The sequence below is a fragment of the Hemicordylus capensis genome, chromosome 2, assembly GCF_027244095.1.
Source record: "Hemicordylus capensis ecotype Gifberg chromosome 2, rHemCap1.1.pri, whole genome shotgun sequence".
Taxonomy (NCBI): domain Eukaryota; kingdom Metazoa; phylum Chordata; class Lepidosauria; order Squamata; family Cordylidae; genus Hemicordylus; species Hemicordylus capensis.
In genome coordinates this window covers 92,710,436-92,726,994 of record NC_069658.1, presented here as the reverse complement: position 1 = coordinate 92,726,994, position 16,559 = coordinate 92,710,436, and the positions used below count along the sequence as shown (strand labels likewise).

Sequence of the window (16,559 nt, the reverse complement as noted above, 5' to 3'; positions counted from 1 at the left end):
GCAAGCTGTGAATACAAGAGGGATCTATGCTTGCTCCTTCTGAGCCATTCACCAGCCCATTGGCACTGCTAGCAATGGTGGGGGCTCCTCCGTGTCACTGATGCATTGCATCATCACAGCTGTGACCTACACCCATCATGCCCAATGTTTTGCAGCTCACATTGCAGCTGTGATGACACAATGAGCCCATTCTCACGATTGGAAGGCGGGGAGGAAGCCGCGGAGAGCTTACTTCCCCTGCAGACAATCCCATCCATGTTGCTGGGCAGCTGGATCGGCTGCCCAGATGGGTGGTAGCAGGGAAGGAGCAGGGAGCTTTGGGGGCCGGGAGATCCCTGAAGCTTCAAGAATGCACTGCACAAGTGCATGATGCATAGCTTCCCAATATCATTGGGAGGCTATTTGTGTTTGGGGCCCAACACACAAGCATTTAGCCCGCTTTTGGGGTACCCTCGCATCAAAAACCTGGCCTACGTAGCAGGGTCCCTAAGCAGGCTTCCTGTTGCGCTGTCACCAGGAGCCACATGGCTCCCAGCAATATAAACATGCAACAAAAATTAGGCTGGGCTACCTTAGCCCAGTTTTTGGTGCGCATGTGAATAGCTTTCATGTGTCGATAGCACAGAGGAGCCCCCGCCATTGCTACAGCGCCAACAGGCTGTTGAGTGGCTTGGAAGCAGCAAGAGCAGATTCCTCTTGGATCTGCAGCTTGTTGAGAAGCATGCAGGCTTCTAATACTAAAAATGTACACCAGTATACAGCATTCCTCATAAGCTATCAATGTAAGCTCAAATCCAGTTCTTTAGAGGCTTCACATTCTACAAACATTTCTACCAGTGTTGCTGAAATTCTAGATTTTAATTGTTCTTCAGTCACATATATTCAGTCACATACACAATTGTTTACCCGATAAAGAGGGAGGGAGGTTTAATTGTGCTCTAGATACTTTTCTCCATTTTGAATTGTTAGAAAACTGTGTGGATAAAGTTACTCTATCTAAGTGTAAGGCATATAATATTCACTGCACAAGAGATAAGCCTGCAGAAGCCACATTTCCTTGCAAGATAATGGGAAACATCATTTCATAAAGTCAAATCTATTTCATACTTTGTAACCTGTCACTATATCAAGTCTTACAAATATTATGGAATATTTCTGAACCTAAGCCTTTCTGATGATAGTAATCACTGCTATTGTTTTAGAAAACACCTGTGTGCTAAAATGCTCCTATCTACAGGATAACAGCACAGAGAGCTCAATTTTAACCTGTCAAATGAAGATAATATTGGTTATAGCTAAATGTCAGCCTCTTTATCAGTCATTCGATGCATGATTCCAAACAAAGGTTCACATTATACTGGAAGTTTGTTAGATACATACATACATCATTAAGGAAGTAGTATTGAGCCCTTATAGAATCCATATATCGTAGAATTTTTGCTTATTGAAGGGAATTTGTGTGTGTGGGGGGGCTCCTTCAGACGTTATAAAAAAGCCTTGGTATAGTCGTGTACATTAGGATGAAAGGGAAGGAAATTCTGCCCCCCACTGTACCAATCACCCATGTGCTCCACTGCTCATAGTAATGATCAATCCACCCTTTCAATCACACACGTGCCCACAATCCCAGCAGGGCGCTGGGCAGCAGGGCATGAGCAGCAGGGTGCATGGGAGCTTAACATGGTAGTCACAGAATTTCTTCCCCCTTTGTCCCATTGTACATGGCTACAGTGGAGCTTTTGGATAATGTTGGAATCAGGCACGTGTGTGTGCGTGAGCCCACACCCACATACCCACACCACCTAGTCTCTTGGATAGCACTGCACAAAAGCCTGGAAGTGGTTTTAAGTCATTCCACAGTGGCCCCATCATGCTACACCATTGGGCAGGGGCGTAACTACTATTAGGCAATGGGAGGCGGCTGCCTGGGGGCCCCCACGCCTCGAGGGGCCCCCCAGAGGCAAGTCACATGGCTATATATTGTGAAGTGTGTGTGTATCAGCGAGGGGCCCATTTTAAAATTTTGTCTCTGGGCCCACTCCAGCCTTGTTACGCCCCTGCCATTGGGGTTGCTTTTCAAGTTTTGAAAAGCAACTTTGTTGGGTCTCTAATATCAACACAGAGCTGCTTGGCATGTCAGCCACTATTCTTATGATTGGGGAGCTAGATTGCAATCCTGCATTCATTGATATGTAAGTTCAACAGTGGTATTTGAATGTACACACAAATACCGGATTTTTATTTTATGTCTTACTATAATATGAAATAGCCTTTTGTCATTGGTTCTGGAGAGAGGGGAACCTCAAGATCTACCTGTTCTTCTGTGTTCTAGAGATAAAGGTAGGCAAGAGTTTCATAAGTTATTAAGGGCTCAGATCCATATATATATTTGGCAATACAGGCACTCCTGACTTACAAAGACTCAACTTACAAATGGCCCATACTTACAAACAGAGATCCATCACATATAAAATTAATCAAGTTCCCAACTTACAAATGAACTTTGGGAACACAGCCGGTTTGTAAGTTGGGGAGTCCCTGTAGTTCAAAGAGCCCACACATGAACTATCTAAGGGGGCTGAACCCAATATTGGCTAATTCCTAAGTGGCCAAAAGGAAAAGGGAACCCCCCCCCACACACACACCACGTCTTGCTTGATAATTGATTGATTGATTTAGTGCCATCAAGTCAGTGTCGACTCTTAGCAACCACATAGGTAAATTCTCTCCAGGATGATCTTTCTTCAACTTGGCTTTTAAGGTCTCTCAGTGGTGTATTCATTGTTTTTGTAATTGAGTCCATTCACCTTGCTGCTGGTCATCCTCTTCTCTTTCCTTCAAAATTCCCGAGCATTATGGACTTGATAATTACAACTCCTGTTTCCCCTAATGAGTCTGCCTAATCTGAGCTTCTGAGCTTGGATGCATCCATAAGGTGGTTTTATCCTGTTTCCAGATCAATCTGCCCCCCTTGGGGATCCTCAGGCAATTTGGGGTCATCTTAGGGGTGCTCATTAAGTGGAAAGCAATTTTGCCCACTCTAGTACTGACCACTCTGGTGGGAATTTGCCTCAAGGCCTTCAGGAAAACCCAGCATGGGTTTCTCTGGGTCTGAGGTTGGCAGGACTGGTATCTTTGGCACACTGGTCTGGACTCCTGCCCTTCTTTTCCAATCTTAATACATGGCCCCATTTTCCTGCACTCTTCTGCTGTCACGATGTTCTGCTCTCTTTTCTCCTTCTTTCCCCATCCCAGTTCTTTTCATTTTTTAAACTTTATGCCATAACCTGGATGGCTTTAAGACAGGAGTGGCCAGTGTGGGCGCCTCTGGGTGAGCAGCGAGAGGCACCTTTAAGCACAAATTAATTGGTGCTTACCTATCCTCCAGCTGTAGCTTTAAACTGCAAACTACTCCAAGCAGCAGCGCTCTGCCTGGCACTCCCTGCGGTGGCAGATCGGATCCTCCACTCTCCTGGCTTCAGCAGAGCCCATCCCCCACCAGTGGCCAGATGAGTGGTGCAGCCGATCCACCACTGCAGGGAGTACCAGGCAGCACGCTGCTACTCATTGTAGTTTGCAACTGCAGCCATAGTGGAGGTAAGCACCTATTAATCTGGGCTTAAAGGTGCCTCTCACCACCATCACCACAACCCTGGTAGTGGCCACACCAGCCACTCCTGCTTTAATAGAAGTTTGGATAATTTCATAGAGGAGAGGTCTATCAAAGGCTACTAGTCGGAGAGCTATAGGACACCCCCAGCCTCAGAGCAAGGATGCCTCTGAATACCAGTTGCATGGGAGTAACAGCAGGAGAGAGGGCATGCCCTCAGCTCCTGCCTGTGGGCTTCCCAGCAGCACCTGGTGGGCCACTATGTGAAACAGGATGCTGGACTAGAAGGGCCTTGAGCCTGATTCAACAGGGCTGTTCTCATGTGCATGTTCTTAAACCTGCTCCCACTATATGTTCCATCTTCCTGTTGTCCAGCTCATTATTGCCACCTGTCCCTTGCCAGCGTCCATCCAAATGGGAGATTCCTTGTATCCACACCTGACATAATTTCTGGGAACTGTGGCTCACCACCAGGATGGACAGACTTAAGGGCTGCTGTGTAGGTTGGCAAGGTTGCTGCCAGCATCACCACCAATTTCCAAAGGTAGGTGGCATGTCTCCAAAAAACCCAAAAACTTAAATAATTGCAGCCACTCTGTACATTACCACTTGTATAAATGTATGACATAAAACTGCTTGTTGAAAAATAAGAACAGCACATATTTTGAACATTTGCTTCTAGGATTTTGTTTGTAGCTACACTGAAGTTTTTGAACTTCTGCTTGTTGTATAAACTATTTTTAGTTCACTTGTAGCTTGATAATTGAGAAAATGAAGACAGAATTATCCCGCTTACAGACTTACAGACTACACTGATCCTATTTCCATTCCCCTCTTACTCATTTTTATTCGCAGAAGACAAGAGACTAAGAAATTCATAACACATAAGAGAACTCATAACAAAACAAAACAATTATGGGACTTCTATTAGACTGCTTGCCTGCAGATTCAGTGATATGATTTTAGCAATTTCTGTGAAACCTTACCTACATTTTGACTCATTTTCTTTGTAATCCCTTTTTAGTTTTGCTGACATTGTTTACTGTACAGGAGGCTCTTGTTATTCGCCTACAATCACAAATATGCAAATAATGAAACCTTTATGGGAATCTAGGGGTTAGATTCCTGCACATTGTGTGTGTGTGTGTGTGTGTGTGTGTGTGTGTGTGTGCCAAAAATCACAAAAAAAATGCAGGAGGGAAGCAGAACTAAAAGTAATACACCACAGTACCTCATTTTCCAACTCTCCAGAAATGCACCCCACAAACCTCCATATTGACGGATTTTGTTTGCTTGTTTTTTGTTTTGTTTTGTAAATATGAGCCACGGAATGGCTCCACCCTGCCTTTGAACAGGAAATGACACCAGAAATGTAACCGGAAGTCATTTTCACTCACTAAGGAACCACGGATAGGCAAAAATCACCTATCTTTAATACTGTGGATAATGAAACTGGGTCTCTAAGATCCATCCATGGCTACATGAAACCATGGTTGCTGAAACCATGGATAACAAGGGCCACCTGTATATCCATGATGTGTGAAGAAGTTAATATCCATCCTATAGCAGCACTTGATTAATTTTTAATATTAATTAAGAACCAAATTCCCAATGGACTGTAAACACCTATTACAACCATACAGAATACATGCATGGCATGCATACATGCATGCTACAACCCCAACATTGAAGGTAGAGGTAGGGCCAAGCCTAGTGAGCCATCTGGGACCTAGTGAGCCATCTACATTATATATAAATGATGCTGCATCACAGCTTCCCACCTCAAAATGTGACTAAAAGAGAAAACATCTAGAATGCAAATTATTTAGCAAAAAATTCTGTCTCCCAAGTTTTTACTTTAATGAATGTGAGTTCTATTTCAATTATCTACTTACAAATGAACTTTGGGAACACAACCCATTTGTAAGTTGGGGATTCCCTCTAGTTCAAAGAAACCACACGGACTATGTAAGGAGACTGAATCCAATATTGGCTAATTCCCTAAGGGGAATTTCCAAAAGGAAAAGTGAGCCCCCAAATTTCCAAAAGGAAAAGTGAGCCCCCCCCATGTCTTTCTTGATAATTACAAAATCTGTTTCCCTCATTGAGACTGCTTAACCTCAGCATATGAAATGTGCCACTTTAAACCAAACTTAAATTAAATTATACAAAGCATTACTCCCTACTCAAATTTAACACAATAAATTGGTGCACGCAACCACCACAGAATATCATAGAGTTTCTGGCACTGAAATATGCTACTATGTTTTCTAACATTTTTGTTGGAGTGATTAAAAATATATTATTTATTAATGATCAGCATTTACTGTGAGAAAACTCAGTTTAAATAACCTACATTACACAATCACCTTTTGACACAAGGAATTCTTCAATGAATATCCAGAGATACATATGCAGTTCTCCTTCTTGAATGCCTTCATTACAGAAAACATTTTCCTTCCTTCCAGAGATTCTAAATAATTACATTCCCTTCCCCTCCCATGGCAGCTCATGGACGGATGGGGGATGGGCATGAATGTGTCATCAACAGATGACAAATACCTGTACATCTGTTGCATGTGTCATACACATACAACAGATGTGTGTCTTTGTTCTATACAGATATACAAGAGGATATATCCTGTCCTAGACCTGTGCTGCTGGGGAACTTGAAAGGTAGTCCTGATGGTGTAGCATGATGCGACTACTATGGAATGAGTAGGCAATCAGTCAGTGCTTTAAGCTGTTCAGTGCTATCCAAGAGAATATGGTGGAGTTTGTGAATGTAAAAACAGGGAGATTTTTATTCCCTGTTGGCTACGTGATTTACACTTAGTAAAATTGCCTCTAACACACTGCAGCTAGTACAGACCTGGAGTGGTTAAATGCTTTAAAAGCTAGACATGTAAAATTAATCAACTGATCAGTTCACCATTTTCTCACACATTTAATGAATGTGCAAATCACCAAATCACTTTTGGGATTCTGTTGGATGAATGCAGAAAGTGTTTGCAGTAGTAGACACAAAAAGGGAGGGTATGCAATGCTAAGTGGATGAATAATGCGAGCAAGTATACTTGCTGGTGTGGAGAACCTGTCTTGGCATTGAGGTTCTAGGGACAGGAAGTTTTTTTGTGTGTGTTCCATTGCACAAACATGCACACACTGTTCGAAGTAGTTGCAAAATGCCTCTAGGGCTGACTTTAACATGTGTAGTAGTGCCAGCCAACACACAGGCATTGCAATGTGTGTCATGTAATCCACTATCATCAGTACTTCCAAACTGTTTTTATTCAATCAAGATCAGTCTAAGACCTTTAAGCCTATGAAAATAGCTATATTGGTTTAATTTCCCCCATTGAAGCACTTGTTTCATTTGGATCCAGTAATAAAACATATCCAGAAATCTGACTCATTCTACTTAACCAAATGCAGATCTACTTGACTCAACATGTTCTTTAAATTAGAATTAAAGCTAATCTCATCTATTAACATGGAATGTTATGCAGATCAACCATATCATTTTTATAATCACAATACTGTTAAACACTTAATAATCCACCAGCCAAAATGGCACTATAAAACATCATTGATGGGTAACTGAAGTATATGCTTTTAATAGGGGGGTGGTGCCATTTCAATGTAAAAACAAATAGGCATTCAAATTAGGATTACGAAAGAAATCATTTTTTTCCATCTATCCTTCTACATGTAATAGTATCTGATTGCCCACATTGTAGCTGAATTGATGTATGACTGATTTCCTTGAATCTTGCTTCATTACATTCTTGATCCCCATCCACAATTAATTCATTTGAAAACAGAACTTGCATGATGTTATTCATAATGGTGTATTGTTCAAAAGAAAGGAACTTCTGCAGATTAATGACTAATTCATTGTCTTTACCTATGATTTGAGTGTCATTTAGCCTTTTCTTTGTTAGATTGTATTGAAAATGCTATGTTTCATTATGTCTGATTGCAAAATGGAAAGGCTTAGGAGTGAACTTATTTTTAATGGAATCCACTTGCTCATCTTGCTAGAAGCACTTGCAAGTGATTATGCATGCACTTTGATAAGAATGAAGCTTCCACCTTGATTGTCATCCACTAATCAAACATGAAAAAATAAGGCTATTCTCACAGCGGGGACAGGTCGGGGAGGATGGAAGGGACAAACCTATCTTCCCCCCAGATGATCCATGTTTGTTGGTTGGGTGCACGGATTGTGCACCTGCATGGTCCACACTTCTCAGAGCAGTGCAGCTCTCCAGAGGCCAGGACAATGCACCCCAGCCTCCAGATATCCCACAAAGGATGGAATCCCCCATAAGACTGGGGGAATCTCTCATGAGTACTCTAGATGTCCGTCTCTAGGTGTGCTTGAGCTGCATGCAGCCCCAGCACACCTGGCCCTAGCACTGTAGTTAAGGGCACACTCACACCTTTTTTTCTCATCTTGCTAATGGCTTCTTGAGAGGGCAGCTTGATCCCGGTGCTCCACACAAGCAGCCCAACCCAGGGCTTTATATGGTTTTTATATGTAAGGACAGCCCTTATATCAGGCCTGCTCAACATAGCCTCTCCAACTGTTTTTAGATTACAACCCCCCATAATTCCCTGCCATAGTGGGCTATAGCCAGGGATTGTGGGAGTTTTAGGCCAACATCTGCAGGTGGGCTGAAGTTGAGCAGCCCTGATTTATAGTTTTATCAACAAAATAAGGGGTTTAAAAATATGTGTGATGACTTTTTAAAATAATATGTTGATCTGATAAAATGTTATGGCATTTTTAAAAAAAATCATTTTGGCAAGTGGGTGGGAAGGGGGGCAGGGAGAATATTCAACACTGTACTTACCTAAGTTCTTGCCAAGTACAAGTGATTTGATAGCATTGAATTGTATATCAGAAGACAGAACGAATTTTATCCTTTCATTCTGGTTAACCTTCAAAATTGTTCAGAGAGATTAAAAGTGGCACCATGGAAGACAATTCCATTGGGATGTGTAGTATGAGAAAAGTAAATGGTTAAATGGGGGCGGGGGAGAGAAGAAAAGAAAAAATTGTTAATAGTAACATAAAACTTAGGAGAGCAATACTAGAATATCAAGCCATTTGTTAAAACACAGATATCAGTTTTATAAATGACTTGGTACATACCTCTCTTTGAACACAGTTATTGTGGCTGAGATACAATTTAAGTAATTGCCCGTTATATTCAGCTCTTTTTAAAATCCATTTGGATAGTTCCTTTTTATTCATGTGGAAATACAGTATAATTGGTAAGCCTCATGTCGAGAAGCAAAGGAATTCTCTACCACTTTACCAAACATGAAAGCTCTCACTATCTCAGACTGAACTTTAAATTCAAAACAATTAAATCCTATGTTATCAAAGCCCACACCATTACATAAATTGCCTGCCTTCAAATACCGATGACAGCACATATCAGAGCTCCACCAGCTCTTAAGCCAATATATATATATTTGATTGTGACATTTGTACAATACGGTCTATTCAGTGCTAGTGCATTCAGATATTATTTATGCAAGTGGATCTTACAGTTCTTTTAGAAATTGTATAATGAAATAGGCATAGATACATTTTCCAAGTATTTCCCCCATTAATCTTAGTAGAAGTTCATATTGCCTTGAAGTAACTAGGAGTCTTAAGGTGCAGTGAATTTCAAAACTCAGGTACAAGCTAGCTGTATTTTCTTTTAAAATAAATTCCATAAAATTTATACTATTTCCAACTCATTATAAAGATGAAACGTGGGTGTACACGCACACATGCACTCTTCATAAGTCAGACACATAAACACACACACTGTAGGACATTCAAATACATTTTCTTGATTATTTATTCTTTCTTTATCATTTCCCTTACAAGTAAAATTTACTAGACAAGTTGCCTAAGAGTTCATCTATCCAAGAGTGTGCCAGACCACAGTCATGTGCAATGGAATAATGGCTGCAATGCTGTTAGGGAACTTAATTAAGTAATTAAATAATTAAATAATTGGGGATGCCATTCTTCTGTACTGAGTATGGATCAGTCATTCTCAAAACAGAAACACAGGAGAATGATATGCCCTCAGAGGAGGCTGCCTGCTGCATCTCTGGATGTCCCTGTCACACTCAAATAAGGAGGCAAGCTCAGAATAGAGACACGTGTGGAAACACAGAAGTGGGCTTCTCTGAGGACAGTTCATTCTGACTATTTTGCACTGATTATTGCAATGTGCAGACATCCCCTGAGAAGTTCATCTTGTCTTATAGCAACTCACTCGACTTTTCTTTAAATTCTCAGACGTTTCACCTTGGAAGGGCGTCTTCCAAATCTGCTTTGAAAAATTACCTACTTTTTAAAAATTACCCTATTCTGAATGTAAACTTGGGGGTGGAGATGGGGAGAATGTGAACTGTACGTCAAGTTTTGAATCAAGCAAAATGTGTTTTGACTGGAAACAGTTTGGGATCACTGTTTTAGGTAAATTGAGCGAATAGCGTTCTGCATACATGTATGTACACTAGGGGTGTGCAATTCGGATTTTCGGTGTTTTGATTTGGATCCGAACCGAAACACCCCTGTTCTGTTCTGTATCCGAATATGGCCCATCCGAATCACCCCTGATTCGATTTGGATCCAAATTAATCCGAATCCGAATCTGAATCGATTCGGTTTAAAAAACGGGTCCCAGGGGCAAAATAGTGGGGTGGGGTGGTAGTGCCCAATGGGTGGAGGCTACCACCCAAATTTCAGGGGGATTGGGCAAAGGGCTGATATTTGGTGAATTTTTGAAGTTTTAGTTTCTTTGGGGCAGATCGGGGGCATAACGTGGGATCTGGGCCAAAGGTGATTCGGTTTGGATCCAAATCACACGAAATTGGCTGTTTCGGGTACAGATCGTTCTGTACCCTAAACATTTCGCACATCCCTAGTGTACACATACGTGTGTACACACACACTGTGTGTTCTTCATCTCTGTATATTAATCTGTATAGTTTTCAGTGCTTGATGGGGGTTAGTATCTCATAGTTATTTTATGTACCTTGTTGTGCTTTGTAAGTTATTATCTATACAGAGCTACAATTATTTGTTGGCAAGCTGACATGAACCAGGATTTTGTTGTTGCAATGAAATGTGAAAGAGAACGTGACCTTTTTAAATGGGAAAAGGTGAACATAAAAGATATCACTTAGCCAAGATTCTCTTTGCACAGCAAGAGTCTGTTTCTCTCTATTTCCTAGACTACTTTAAAAAGCAAAACAATTCATACAGGGGCACAAGCTATATTGTATTTATTCTATTTTGCTTTGGGGCTGATCCTCTTTGATGACAATCTACTGTCTTTTTTTTTTTTTTTTTTTGCATTACCTCCACAAATAGCATGTCTTCCTCTCTGTTAATCTTTACACGGTGAAGCTGCCCGTCGGCCATGCTTTTGAAATGGATGCTAAAGATGTCAGGATCTTGATGGCTATCTAGCTTGTACCTGATCTGTAAACTTCCTGAAGGAATTGGAAAGATAATATTTTAATTTCATGACTGTTATATATACAAAATAGCTAGATCATGTTTTCAGTTTTCAGAAATGCATTTGATTTTCTTAAAATAATATCTTAAATAACAGGCACAAAGAGAAAACAGAGAACATGGAAACACAAGCATAAAATAAAAGAAGGGAGAAAATATTAGAGGAAAGCATGAATAATTACATTAAAAATAAATTATCACAGAGAGCAAACAAATGTTCAGTTTTACTTGAGAAACAGCCTAACTTTGTTTAACTGCTAATCCCTATTGAGCAAGTGGAGAGATAGATAGATAGATAGATAGATAGATAGATAGATAGATAGATAGACATAAATAAATTATCTATCTATCTGTCTATCTATCCGGCATACTCATCGCTAATCCCATGTCCGGCAGCTCTCGGGAGAGTTTGCGAGCAGCTGCCGGATAGTGGTGGGGACGGGTGGATGGTGCGGGCAAGGAAGGAAAGAAGCAGCCAGGCTGGCCAGTGGGTGGTGAGGGAAAGCGGTGGCCAGGCCGCTTGGCTGGCCAGTGGGTGGTGAGGGAAAGTGGTGGCCAGGTTGGCTGGCCACCTGGCAGGCAGTGAAGGAAAGTGCCACTGGAGGGTGGTGAGAGAAACAGGACTGGGAGGAGAAGAATGGACTTGAGCTGAAGGGAGTGGGGGGGGGGGGGAGAACGGACTGGGGCTGAAGGGAGTGGGGAGAATGGACTGGGGCTGAAGGGGTGGAGAATGAACTGGGCCTGAAGACGAAATGAGGAGACACAGGGTGAACTAGGGGTGCAGATGCTCTGCGCTGCATCAGCTAGTTTTTATTATTTCATTTATTTATTTAATTTATATACTCCAAAGGCTCTAGGCAGTTTAGAAAAATAAACACAATATAAACACAATAGAAATAGAGATTGATTGATTGATTGAATAACTGGTTGATTTCAATATGTGAATCCCTCCTTCCAGCCCCAAAGGATCCACAAGGTAGTTCATTAAAAAAAAAAAAATCAGTGGTCAATCTCCTCACTAACCATGCAGAGGTGTTGTGTGCAAGTGCCTCTGCAATGTTTAGAAATCCAGAATCCTGCTGTGAAGGCAAGGGGAGTAATTCTCATCAATCTCTCCTTCCCCTGCAAGCACTTTAAAAAGTCAATTTTGGGGTGGCACAAAGGGCTTCCTGGGGAAAGGGAGACCATAAAACCCTGCCTGTACTGTTAGTCTGGAAATTCTGGGTAGTCTTGGGAAGACTGTTATTCTGGACCTCTTACTGCACTGGCACATCAGGATGTCGATCAGTGGTGGGTTTGGCCGGGGGGGGGGGGTTTGGCTCAAGACATACATTTGGAAATGGCAAAAAGGATTACTTTCATATATGTGTGTCATTTCAGTCTCAATATCAGCAGAAGTTCCCCTTGCTTGAGCTGGGAAGTTTGCAGAGCTGATCCTCCCTCCCTCTGGCCTTGAGTAGCAGAGTATCACCGTCTGCTGATCCTGTGCTGGCTGCAGCCATGGTCTGATTGCCTCGACAAGCTATAGCTGTATGGGGGCTGTTCCAGCTGCCAGGCTCCAGAAACCCAATGAGAGGTGGGGTTTGGGGACTTTTGGGCTTAAAAAAGGACCAGGACTAGCTGGAGGCATGGCCGCTGAAGCCAGCTATCAAAGGGGGGCAGCCTTTGGTGGCGGACTTCAGGGGTGGGACCGAGGGCTGAGGCCAACATTGTTTTGGATCATTGGAAGGAAGAGTCCTGATCACTTCATTGTTGTTTAGTTTTTAGTTAGGCTTGATACATGTATGAGTCTTGGGTTGAACAGAGATGGGGGGGGAGACAACTCTGTGGCAGCTATACCAGTGGTGGTGGGTAATTGACCAAGATATAGCATTGGTAGGCCAGTGGTCATTATAAGGGAAGGAAATCCAGAAACTTAATTGCTATTGTCCCTTCTGGGAGGCCTACCACCTCTTTGACCTTGGAGAGCAAAGCCAACCTCCCACAGAACCTCACCTTATTACTCTTTAATGCCAGGTTAGTTCACAATAAATCTGAGGTAATGCATGACTGGATCATGGATGAAGGAGCTGACTTGGTATGTATCACAGAGACATGGTCAGTAGAGGCTAGTGATCCAGTTTAGACCCAGCTTCTCCCAGAGGATTATTCCATGGTGAAGCAGGTGAGAGGATGTAAGCAGGGAGGTGGGGTGGCTGTGGTCTATAAAAATACCATTCCCCTTACTATGATCCCTGTTAGGGATTTGGCCTATATTGAATAGTATACCTAAGTCTAGGGACCAGGCATAAATTGGGACCTGCTGGTGTACCGATCACCCCTTTGTCCAATGGAGTCCCTAACTGAGCTGATTGACTTGGTTGCTGAGCTGACATTGGAGTGACCCAGGTTGTTGTTGGTGGAGGACTTCAACGTTCATTTTGGGACCGAGTTGTTGGGAGTGGCCCAAGAGTTCATAGCAGCCATGATGACTGTGGCCCTATCCCAATCGGTCTCTGGACTGATACATGATGCTGGTCACATGCTCGATTTGGTCTTTGCTCTGATCATGGTGTTCCAAGGGTGGGGACTCCTGTCATCTCCCCATTGTTATGGATGGATCACCATCTGGTTAAGGTAGAATTTACAGCTCGACCCATCGCTGCAGGGGTGAAGGACCTATTAGATTGGTCTGCCCAAGAAGTTTATTGGATCCAGTAGGATTCCAAGAAGCTTTGGAAGGATTTAGGGTTGGCTCTCCTACTGATTCATTTATTATTATTATTATTATTATTATTATTATTATTATTATTAATTCGATTTCTATACCGCCCTTCCAAAAATGGCTCAGGGCGGTTTACAAAGAGAAATAAAACAAATAAGATGGCTCCCTGTCCCCAAAGGGCTCACATTCTAAAAAGAAACATAGGACACACACCAGCAACAGTCACTGGAAGTACTGTGCTGGGGGTGGATAGGGCCATTTGATGCTCTAATGCAAATATGGAATAATGAACTCACTAGAGCAGTAGACACAATCACTCCTAAGCATCCCCTCTGACTTGCTTTAAAGACAGCCCTTTGGTGCTTGAATGAACTACGGGAGCTGAAGCAGCAAAGTAGACAACTAGAGCGCAAGTGGAGGAAGACTTGGCATGAGTCTGATCGGGTACAACACAGAGCACATTTGAAGATCTATGCTTTGGCAGTGCGGGAGGCAAAGAAGCAGTGTTTTTCTGTCTGCATTGCTTCCACAAACTCATGTCCAGCTGAGTTGTCTAGGGTTGTGAGTGGGCTAGTATGTACCCCTCCCACTTGCATTTAAACTTGGAACCACTAGCTTCTCTCTGTGACATTTTTAATGAATTTCTGCGGATAAAATCTCTTGCATTTGGGCCAAGCTGGATTCCACTTATTGCAGACTCTACTGTGGAGGTGTCCATCAACTTCCTTTATGGGATTAGATTGGATCATTTTCAGTTTGTGATTCCTGAGGAAGTGAACAAACTGCTTCAGACTGTGCATCCTACAACCTGTTCTCTTGACCCTTGCCCAACTTGCCTTATCTCATCTGATAAACATATTATCAGAGTGGGTCTGGTAGATGTTATAAATGCTTCTCTGAGGGAGGGCAGGATGCCTCCTTGTCTTGAGGCTATTATTAGACTACTTTTGAATAAATTAGATCCCTCGGAGTTAGCTATTTACAGACCTGTTTCTAACCTTCCATGGTTGGGCAAGATGATTGAGATGGTGGTGGCCTCTCAGCTCCAGGCAGTTTTAGATGATGCAGATTATCTAGACCCATTTCAAACCAGCTTTTGTGTGGGCTATGGGGTTGAGACTGCCTTGGTTGGCCTGATGGATGATCTCCAATTGGCTATCAACAGAGGGAGTGTGACTCTGCTGATCCTTTTGGATCTACCTGCAACTTTTGATACCATCGACCATGGTATCCTTCTGGACCCTCTGAGGGAGGTGGGATTGGGTGGCACTGTTTTACAGTGGTTGTGCTCCTACCTCTCTGGTAGATTCCAGATGGTGTTGCTTGGAGACTGTTGCTCTGTAAAGCAAGAACTCTGTAAAGCAAGAGACTGTTGCTCTGTAAAGTGTGGAGTTCCACAAGGCTCCATACGGTCTCCAATACTCTTTAACATCTACATGAAACCACTGGGAGAAATCATCAGGAGGTTGGGTGCTGGGTGTTATCAATATTGTGATGATACCCAGATTTACTTCTCCATGTTGATCTCATCAGGAAATGGCATACCTTCCCTAAATGCCTGCCTGGAGGCAGTAATGGGCTGGATGAGGGACAACAAACTGAGTTTGAATCCAAATAAGATGTAAGTACTGCTTGGGGTGGTGGGCGGGTTGCTGCCAATATGTTTCCGGGTGAAATACAAAGTGCTGATAATTACCCACAAAGCCCTTAACGGCTTGGATCCAGGCTATTTAAGAGAGCACCTCCTTTGTCATGAACCCTCCCACCTTTTACAGTCTTCTGGAGTGGTCCAGTTACGGTTGCCACCAGCTCGTCTGTTGGCGACTCAGGACTGTGCTTTCTCTGTGGCTGCCCCAGGGCTTTGGAATATGCTCCCTGCTGAAATAAGAGCATCTCCTTCTCTGTTTGTTTTCAGGAAGACCCTCAAGACTCTCCTGTTCTCGCAAGCTTTTATTTTTATAATTTATTTTATATTGTTTTTATTGTGTTTTATGTATTTTATTCTTTGATTTTTAATATTAAAATTTGTACACCACCTAGAGAGGTACATATCATGTAAAAATATGAGAGAGAAATAAATAAATAAGAAATAACCCTGCAGTTACTGATGCAAACTTTAAGCATTCACACATTATGCTTATTCAGTTCTTTATACACAACTGTGGGCTGAATGAATGAATCTGTATTCCACTTTCACTCTCTTTTTGGTTAAATGTGTATTGAAATTTCTCACATGGAAGATATGAACATACTCAAGGAAAGCATTGGGAAGTAGTGCACTATTTAAAAGCACCATAAAACCTAACATTCACGGTCATACTAGCTAAACTATTAATATGCCAAATCCTTAAAAATGCTGTACTTACCATTTTTGGCAAGTATAACTGAAAGATATTCCTTGTAAAAGGAGTTCACATAAAGGAGCAAGCTTGGAATCCGTGTTGTTCGAAAGGCAAATGTGATTGTTTCTCTCGTCAGTGTCATATCAGGATGGAATGATGCAGCAGGAGAGCTAGAATTCTTAGCCAGGCTGTAAAATTCTTGAAAGTTGTACATCACTGAAGAACCAGCTCCAAAATATGCTGAGATCTCTGAAACAATATGCAAGTTTGTTTTGTGAATATAAGCCTGAAATAAATGAGTGTTATTGGCAGACATTCAGACTAATGATGCACTAGTGCAAAGATGCACACACACGAGGAGGT

At 42.2% G+C, this 16,559-nt stretch overlaps 1 protein-coding gene across 5 annotated transcripts in view; it reads right to left on the bottom strand.

Moving 5' to 3' along the window:
* Positions 1–16,559, bottom strand: part of CNTNAP4 (contactin associated protein family member 4) — a 420,639-nt gene that overhangs the window by 12,809 nt on the left and 391,271 nt on the right. For all 5 annotated transcript variants that reach the window (XR_008316516.1, XM_053297596.1, XM_053297597.1 and 2 more), the window contains 3 exons: positions 16,221–16,445; positions 10,992–11,125; positions 8,470–8,557 (listed from right to left, as the gene is read on the bottom strand). Coding sequence is in view for 4 of the 5 variants with exons in the window: in XM_053297596.1 (XP_053153571.1) it covers positions 8,470–8,557; positions 10,992–11,125; positions 16,221–16,445 (447 nt within the window). In the remaining variant the exon portion in view is untranslated. The remainder of the gene's footprint in view (positions 1–8,469; positions 8,558–10,991; positions 11,126–16,220; positions 16,446–16,559) is intronic.